General features: G+C 41.5%; 1 protein-coding gene across 2 annotated transcripts in view; it reads right to left on the reverse strand.

Moving 5' to 3' along the window:
* Positions 1-4162, reverse strand: part of Abi3bp (ABI family member 3 binding protein) — a 204124-nt gene extending 199962 nt beyond the window's left edge. For both annotated transcript variants that reach the window (XM_059277441.1, XM_059277442.1), the window contains exon 1: positions 3998-4162. In XM_059277441.1, the coding sequence (XP_059133424.1) occupies positions 3998-4076 (79 nt within the window). In that variant the 5' untranslated portion in view covers positions 4077-4162. The remainder of the gene's footprint in view (positions 1-3997) is intronic.
* Positions 4163-10125: the final 5963 nt, after the last annotated feature.

Below are 10125 nucleotides of genomic sequence, written 5' to 3' on the forward strand. Positions count from 1 at the left end.
TCACAGGAGACTATGAAAGAAGGTACCATCACCTCCCAGCCAAACTCTTCCTTGCCCCAAATACTCCTATCTCTCAGCCCCATCCTTGGTGTCCTTAGAATGCTTGAGTTCTCTGGTCTGATTTGAGTCCTTTGAGCTGTCCTCAAAGCTCAGGGGCTTTGTGCAAAAGGAGGAAGATCTCACTGCACTGGAATTACCTCTTCCATCCAATCACCACCACTAACCAGTCAGCTACCTGAAGACAAGCGCCATGCTTTGTCTCCCCAGTCTCCATGGTCTGCACACGGCACACAGCTTTTCACTAGAACAAATCAGTGTATCTTTAGAGGGATCAGGGAGCTAATACTATGCTGAAGTTAAGGCTAGGGACTTTCACTTCTCTGGATAAATGACTTGAAGCAAATGACTTAAACACCCGGAGGCATAATCTCATACTCTATACAATGAAAGTAATAAGATACCTGCTTCATACAAGGGCTTAGAGTTCCTGCACCAAAATATGCAACACTAAATTACCACATTACTCACTCACAAAATACTACCTATAAGAATAATAGGTAGCAGTTAATAGTTCTCATGATTGTGAGTCATCTGTCCACTCTTTTTAAAAGATGATTTTATTTTTAATTGACAAAGAGAGAGAGAAAATCTATTTATGGATATGAGTATGTGTGCCGGTACCCATGGGGGCCAAAAGAAGGCTTTGAATCCTCTAAAGCTGGGGCCATGGGCTTTTATATAGCAGTTGTGAACAGCTCCCTATAGGTGCTGGGAACTGAACTCAGGTCCCTCTGCAAAAGTAGGATGTGTTCTTAATTGCTGAAACATCTCTCCAGCCATCTGTGTACATCTATCTTGCCAAGGATTCCTACTCTTTTGAGTAAGAACTCAAGGCAAAGAGCCAGTTGCTCACTACCTCTGCCATGTGCCCAGGACTCCACATCCCACAGTCACGTGATTACATTCATATTTTGGGTCTGTCCTGTGGGCCAAGGATGGTCAGGACACAAGGCAGTGGATGCCATCCCCAATGTTACCATATGGAACAGCACTTGCCAATCTTATCACCTCTCCATCAGGAACATTCCATCTCACTTGCTATTGCACACAACTCTTAGAGTTTGGATGCGAGATCCAAATCAACAAATTGCCAAAGCATATAGTCATCAACGTATAAAGATAAGGAAGGATACATTATTAATAGTCTTTAAGTTTAAACTTTTAAAACAAATTTTTCTAACAACTTATTTTTAGAATAAGATATGTGTCTAGATATGTAAACAGTCATATGACATATAACAAGTGAGTTCTTACAAATAACCAAGTAAACGTATATGTTTATTTATAGTACATATATAAAATGATGTTATGCTCTTGGGATATGCTGCAAGGTAATTTTAAGGGTGTTGTAGTCTATTTTCCTCTATCTTATGAGGAAGGGTATGATTCAAGGGAGAGGTAGCATTCCCATGTACGCTGCAGACCTGATTCCTAAAATAAGTCAGAGGTCCTGTTTACCTGGCAGGAAGCAACGTTAATATTTGGTCCTGGCTCCACCATTAATGTGGAGTTACTAATTCTCCCCTGTTGTGGGTATGTTCATTTATATTAAGCCAGTATTTTCCAAATATTGACCTGTGATGGAGTTTTTAATCAGTCTTCAATAAAATGAGAAAAAAAGATGGACTAGTTTGTCTAGTTAAACACATCTATTTTTTAAACTTATGAAAATGCCTTGCTTTTCTGAACAGAAAGATTTTTCCCCCTGCTTGAGCACCCTCACAAAGCAAAAGTGAAGTATGACCCCTATTAATATAACCCTGCTAGTCAAACCTGCATGCATTTTTGCTGGCCTTTAAATGCAAAGATCTGGGATGGACTGTGTTCAGTGGTCATTAATGTCTAGCTCTTAAATTCCATGCTCTTCTTAAGTACAGATGGTCTTAAACTCTAAGGCAGTAAGAAATAAGTTATCCCAGCACCTTTTCAAAAGGGATCTGTCACAGATAGCTCTTTGACTAGAAAGGGGACTATCATTCAAATGCGTTTGGTAAACAATGGGTTAAAAGGCTAGACTTTTTTTTTTTCTTGAGAAATGTTTAGATCATCCAGGATGGTAACAACAATTGTGGGGACCACCCCACACACACAAGAAAAAACAAGCATGAAAAGCTCCCAAAGTTATTGAAGGAAAACATCTGCCCCCCCCCACACAACTATCGTAGGACATTCCAGAACACATTTTAACAAAGGTGACCAGCTTAAAGAAATGGCCTCAAAACCTTTTAAGAAAATTAAAACAAAGGAATTTATCATTTTATTTTATAATCATTATAATTTAATGTTTCATTGATAGTAACCAAAACTACAGATTGTTAAAACATTACCAAAGAAACCTGGATGCAAACGCACTGATGGGCAATACACTTGACAAAAGTTTTGTCCCAGTTACTGACAAATATGTACGCTTTATCATTACAAGCAGAGGCGACTTGTACCTAGAGGTCTCTAGCAAGTGCTGTGACCAGAAAACTAAGGCACTTGGAAGTAACTATGTAGTGTCCAAACTTGTTTATCACCCCTACACAGTAAATATGGAGTAACATAAAAACACCTGTAAGTGTTTTATGGCCTTTAAATGCAAAGATCTGGGATGGACTGTGTTCAGTGGTCATTAATGTCTAGCTCTTAAATTCCATGCTCTTCTTAAGTACAGTTTTTGTTACTAAAAACAGTAACAAAAAAACAAAACAAAACAAAACCCACAGGCTCCTCTAAAATGGCAATGCTGTTAAAAGTTACATCAATGTAAACAATTAATTATGGATTAAGTCACACTTTATTATGATCAAGGAACCAAACTCATGGTAGAAGAAAAATCGAGCAGTGCTTGATTTCTTTTTCTTTGCATAATCATTTGCTCAAAACAGAGGTTTTCTTCACCATTAATTGCAGCTCTCATCCTCATGTGAGACTCTAACTAGCCAAATGCTTCCGCCTTCACATTCTAGATTCAAGTTTCACTTTACCAACCAAAAGAAAGGACCCTGCATTTGAGACAAGGTGATCCTAAGCTGAAGCTCCAGGGAGAGGACACAGACGTGGCCTTTCGGCCTTTCGGCCACTCTGACCCCCAGCTTTTCTTTTGGACTCGACTTTGATTGAGTCTGTGCCCGTGTGTCACCTCTAGTTCTACCCACCAGAACTAAACGGTAAATTCCAGCCTGGTTTTCATAATCCTGCTGACTACAGCAGTCTGCAGCCGTAAAAAGCCTCCACAGACCTGAAGTGTCTCAGCAAAGAAGCAAAAGTGTACTCAGCGTTTATGTTCACAGACGGGACGAGGCGAGAGCCTCCTGATTTACTGTTCATTGGTTTCAAAGATTGCTTGTGGGGTCTAAATTTAGAAAAATTACTTCTCTTTTGATGCCTTTTGTAAACAAAATACCAACACTAAAATAAGCAGTTTAGGCAGGAGAAGGGGGAGTGTCCTGTCCAGCAAATCAAACCTTCTTCCAAAGGCCACTGGAGAGCCCTGACTCCTGCTAGCTCAGGATTTTACTTGGGTCTGACACTCCTTCAGCCCCTACACCACAGGTATGCTTGAGACTTACGCAAAAGAGTCCATCTCTCAGAACAAGCTTTTCCCAAAGCTTTAGCTAACCGTCTCTGCGGACGAGGCTGAAAGCACTCAATAACTCTAACAAATTACAACAGTCGTTTTTATAAGCCGATTTGATAGACAAACACTGTAGATTGAACTCCAGCTCGTGTGACCATGCTCCATTAGAGTCAGGAGGAGCTGCCAACAAAGTTAATAACAGGGGTCCAAGAGAAAACAGCATTGAAATCACCCCCTTTACGCACCTGGCCTTTGGCTTTCTGCAGAATAATTCAGTTCCCCCATATTGTAAAGCAGATCATATTTCATATCAACAGTTAAAAACAAGCAACTCTCAATCGTACTTTTAAAAGACAAAAGATGCCAGCTACTTGCCTTTGGGCAATTTCTGTGCATTTCCCAGGGCAAGGGCAATACTTCCACAGAGAAGCAGACACCCCAGGCTGGAGAGCATGTTGCATTTGCCTGCTCACACGGGGAGTGAAGCTCCTGGGTGCCTTGCAAGCCTGGAACTGCATTTAAGTGGACCGTCCTCCACTGACAGAGGCAGGCGGGCGGGCGGCTGCACTGAGCTCCGCTGTGGGCTTACTCACAGGGGGTGGAGACAGGATGACATCACACCCTTTCCCACACACTCAAAAAAAAAAAAACAAAGTAGGCACAACAGCAAAAACATATCATCACATTTCCCTCTGCAGCGTTGTAACTGTCGGCCTCCTCTGTTCCCTCTGATACAAGAATTGAAATTATGACCAGTTATGACCACTCTGCTCAGGAAAGAACTTCTACCCAGGCCACTTTGAAACATTTGATGAACTAGTTTAAAGAATAAAAAGGCATACTTAAACCCATCAAAACATTGAAATATAAAATGGAATTTTATTAAGGAGGAAACTTTTTAATTAGCCAGGAAACCAATCCAATTTTTCCCTTCTGAATGGGAGTAAATTCATGAAAATATACTTTGAACTATTCTGCAGGTCTAACATGAGAAGCTTCAAAAGAGAGTCCTAAGCTATACAGTTGTACACTGTGTACACAAGCATACACACATAGAAACACACACATTGTGTGTGCATATAGGTATACGCACATATTCCATAGGTGTGGATGTGGAGACAGAGAGGTAGTACACTACCTTATCCCCACACTGAGCTAGCCTCCACAACAACCTCTGGCATGGTGGCAAGGCAGGAGCTATGGTGTTATCAATCTCCATATTCACAGTAAGAAAAGCTGAGGTATGGAAAGAAAAGGTGTTCTAACCAAACAGAGTCTACTAAATAGTAATTCATACAAGCTTTGGAAGATTCCCCCTTAATCGCTTTGAACAAACTTCTTTGCTATGTTGTCAACACTATTTATATTCCAGGGCTTGCTCCATGATTGACCTTGATCTAATCAGTTTACACATTGCTAAGGCATTCATTCTTCAGACGCATGTATGATGAAGGCATTGAGACCACTCTCATTTTTGATAGAGGTGAAGGAAAAGACTCAGTGTCACGGAACAAGTAAGTTATGCTGGCATTTAAGCAGACCATGTAGCCAGAGCCTTCTAGTCTACCTTCTTAAGCTTTAAATTCTAAAATACAGATGAGGGCTGGGACATGGCTCCATCAGTAGAGTGTCTGCTACTCAAGCATAAGGCCCTCGGTTCAGATCCTACCACCCACAGCAAAAGCCGAATACCACAGCACGCAACTGTAATCCCAGCAACGGGGAGACAGACAGGAGGAGCCCTGGAGCTTACGGGGCAGTCAGTCTCACTGAATGGGTGAGTTCTAGAGTCAGTGAAATCTTGTCTCAAAAAATAAGGGTGAGAGTAACCGGAGAGACACAAACCTATCCATGCACAAGTGCACATACACACGAACACATAGACGGGCACGCAGTACCAGTTTTATCAACTCGCTAGCAGCATCTTTGTATGTACCGTAGTGTCTGGCACACAGAAAGCATATATACAATAGCGGTTGCCGAACAGTCATAAATGACAGCAGCCAAGTCCTTAATGAAGAAGAGTCACAATGGCTGTGTTTATCTGGAAAGTCCTTGGGTGTGTCCTGTTCTGCTACACCACGTCGCCTCAGTCACAAGCTGGGACGGCCGGGTTCACTCAATGCTTTGAGTGTGTATATGTTCATTCCAATTCTTTGAAAATAGCTTATCTCAGGAGTTGCTATGACTAAACCAAAATCAGCCTGAGGGATGTAGGATGGCATCAATCAAAGGAAGTGCGGTGGGGTGGCTTTCCAAGAGAAAGAAGGAAGCCTAAAGAGACAGTGGCATCCTCCAAACACAGTGACAGGAGGCACAGGTTGAGGTCATTTGTGGCTGACAGCCTGAGCCCTCACCATAGCAATGTCCTGGCACCGGCTTCAGAAGGGGCTGGGGTATTTAACATGTTTCTCGGCTCTGATTTTCTGCTTGAACAGGCAGCTCCCTCAAACCTGAAATTCACGCTCACCCAGCGGTCCCCGCGGGCTCTGCGGTCTATAGCCCATAACCGCCAGGCTACGCCAGGGAGGCCAGCGTCAAAGGAAACGAGAGATTCCTAAGGAAACAAACCTAGCAGAAATACTGTAAAGGGGACTCGTTCTTCCAAACAGTATGTGTGATGCTGACTTAGGTAATGGAATTCAGGGATCAGACTCAGCTTGGCCAGCAGACGAAGCCCAGTCCACATTAGAAGTCATTGTTTGCAGTTTGGAACCAAATGGACACCGGAGAAATGGAGACCGGCCTCTAAGATTTTGTCAGGAAAAGATGGTTGCACCGCCATAGCCAGTAGGACAAACAGGCATTCAACAGACATACGGACAGTGTGAGAGCTCAGGCCAGGGACAGGGCGTGGCTTGAAGAAATGGACCTCACACACAGGACGTTTCAGCTCCCAGTGACTAGAAAATATTCTGTCTTCAGAGTCCCAACACAAACAGGATGAACACATCCTTCCTCACATGAATAAGCCTTAGGGCTTTGGTCACATAATCATAGGAAGGTTTTAGGCTATTCACAAGGAAAAATTGAACCTGACCTTGGGCACAGTGGACATGGCTTTGGGATTATTTGTGCGACTCCAATAGGTTTCTCCATCTCCACTATTTGGATGACTTTTTAAGGCCCAGTGTCTTTCTTGAAAATGTAGAAATGCCAAACTCCAAGCTCTTGTGGGATGATAGACTACTGAATTCGTTGTCACTAATATTTGTGAAAGATTATGAATCTTTAGGAAAAGACAAAAGAATCTTTAGGAAGAACTATTTGAAAAGCACACAAATGTCCTGATTACGGTTGTTTTTAAGAAAATCTAGATCACCTGTTTCTTGATTATCACTGTCTTCGCTGTCTAGAAGAATGCAATAGGGACATGGGAAGCACGTGTCAAAGGAAACACAACTCACAGATTCCCGAGAATTCTCTAAGAGTTAGTCCTGGATTACTGCAGAGAACACTTGAATACAACCTGGAATGCAGCTGCTAAGCCAGTTCTCCGAGGCCCCTCCTGTTTCTACAGCTCTTATGGCTCATTCCCGATGTTTTAGGCTGTCTCCTCAAAAGAGGGCACTGCAACAGCCTTGGAAGACAGAACTATGTTATCATAAATGTAACATCCATCTAGAGCAAACAGAATACATGGTCGTCTCCCGATTTGTTCCTGTTCTGTAATATTATCCACGCCACATACAGCGATCACCTATATTTATTTGTGTTGCTCTGTAGAGAGTGGAAATCCAAGATGTGATGAAAACACTATTCAAGCTACTGTTGTTGCTATGAGTAACACACTGGCCTTTGCCTTTGACCCAGGAATCTTGTGCCTCACGCCAGCATCCGTGAGCAAATGTGTGCTTTCTTGTGCTTATGGTAAAAATCTTAGACTTCTGCAGATCTGACAATAATTGGACCACTTTCAAACATTTGATTAGACGTTGCTTTAGCAGAGTACTCCATTATAATGACTACATTGAAGTCCACTGTAAGAATTAGCTGCGGCCCTCAGTGATCACTGTGTTGCTAGATGTTGCTTATTAAACCAGATATAGTCTCTTTATTGTAACACTACAGAAAGTCTCTGACTGCTTTTCTTTCTAAAACTGTTCTGACTGGTTATTTTAGCAACTGTGTTTCTCTCTGCTGCACTGTAACCATGTTTCCCTTTCTGTTCAGATTCCTAGAAAACCAGTGCCAAGTTTATCTCCACCCACACTGAGTGTATAGGTCTATGATGTGCATTTTTAAAACATCATTCCTGCCTCTATTTTTCACCCACACACTCATTTCTTGCTTATTTTACTAAGAGTCCTAATTTATGTGACTTTCAAAGTTGTTTTAATTTCTTCTGGACCAAGGTGAAGTACAGCCAACTATCCCCACGCACAGGAGCTGTGTGAAGAATGTGTTACACATGTGTGAAGTCGAAACCTGGGGACCTGTTCTGTTTTCCCTTTCTACAAACAGTAGACACTAATGGTGTTTATTACAATAGCCACATCACCTCAACAGCACACACACATAAGTCTCTTGGGAGATGGGAAGGAAATGCATGCGTCTAGAGGACATCTAGAACACAGGTCTAAATAGATGTCATGCTCTTCAGTCTTTCCCTGCTGGTCTTTTAATTGCTCCAGATCCTGGGCTTCAAATGAAACTTACATAAATCTTTCAAATCTTGGAAGTGAACTCCTAGCAGCAATTTAACCTATTAGTCCACTATTTTTAGTCTCCAGTATGTTAGAAACCGTGGTAGAGGGTTTTTAAAAGCTTATATACATTTGCAATTAATACCATCTGAAGGTATGCTGTGGTTTTTAGGGATGCTAATAAAAATACTTTTAATGTGACTCAGTCTAAATGGGAAACCCAGCATTCTGCCTTTCAGCCCAAACCTCATGTCTATAATTACTGTGTTGAACGAGACTTATGATCCAACTGGACAAGCATCCTGCTCCAGTGAGGGTACACTTGGCCAGAGCATAGAACTTTCTGTCACATGCTTTACAGAGCACAGAAAAGTACTTAAGTGTTTGAGTTACATTTACAGGTCTTTCTTCAATCTATCTGAAGGTATCTTGACCTCTAGCTTCAGGTTTAACTATCTTGAGGTAATTAACAACTTTTATAAAAGAATGAGAAGAATTCTTGCTTTGGTATGGAAAGACCAAACAGCCATTAAATGTTCCATCTCTAGGTTGTGAAGTTGGCCTCTGGCCCAGCTTAGTGTCTATAGACACAACAGAATACCAGAGAGTAGGTAATCTGTAAACAACAGACATTTTTCCTGCGGATAAAAGTGGTGATGACCAAAGCCATTGGTGCTTACATGTGGCAAGTCCCCTTGAACCAAATCCTGGTATAGTGAGCAGTATCATGTGAGAAAAAGGAATAGACTCAGGTTTATAATACTTCCGTTATCTTATTATTTCACTCTCTGACAATGACATTAACCCATTCTGATGGCAGATCGACACCATATACTCAATCTCTTATTAGGCCTACCCTCAACAATTTCTCATTGAAGACTAAGTTTCCAACCCATCAACTTTTAGGTACACGTTCAAGCAATAGATTTTCCTTTGTATCCAAATTCTGCTTTCTTCGAGGTGCTAAGTACCTACCTAATCTTATATAGGTAAAAAGATTATCTCCTATGAGCTTCAAAGGATGTAAAATGGGTTGAGTCAAGAGTCCAGTAAGAAATAAAGGCTAATAATACCAGAGAAGGGATCTGAACAGGTAGGTACATCAAAACTGGGTCTCGAGAGCCAGACTGCAGCATAGGGATGTGAGGCCGAGGGAATGCAGGCAGAAGAGGACAGAAAGTTGTGTGGTGACTCTGGAGACCCAGCCTTGATAGGAGCATCTCCTACTCAAGCTGATTTTAACACCACCACCTGTGAGGTGTAGGAGGGCCTACTCTACTTCCCAGGATAAGATGGAGTCAATCATGACCACGGCCTCACCACCTCCAACGCCCAATTCTTTTGAATGATTTTCTCTGTAAACTTCCCAACTCTGATATGTCTTTCTTAGGTGAAACTAAGAAGATTGCAAACAGGGTTCTAGCCATGGAAGGATTTTCACACAACTGTGAAGATAGGCACTTGTGGTCTATAGTAAAAAAGACACTGCAATGAAAAAACGGGACCGTATTTCAAAGGAAAAGACTCTGAATTCAACTGAAAAGTGTGTCCTGATGCCAAGGAGAGGAAGTATGAATAATCTAAACTGAAAAAAAAAAGAGATTATTCTTAGAAAGTGATGGTTAATTAATGCAGGATTTAAAGTAATTAGTACCAACAAGGAAAGAAAAGGTATGAATCTTTAATTAGTGGTGTTCTGTATTTTTAATTTATAAGGCAAAATTTTCTCCTCTTTTTTTCTACCTAAAAATAATTGTGTCTGGGTGTGGGAGGTGGAGTATTATTTTGACAGAACATGCTTAGCATGCATCATGCTCTGGGGTCTGGGTTCAAATTTTTAAATACAACTTGAAGTTA

Source organism: Peromyscus eremicus, chromosome 12 (assembly GCF_949786415.1).
Source record: "Peromyscus eremicus chromosome 12, PerEre_H2_v1, whole genome shotgun sequence".
Taxonomy (NCBI): Eukaryota; Metazoa; Chordata; class Mammalia; order Rodentia; family Cricetidae; genus Peromyscus; species Peromyscus eremicus.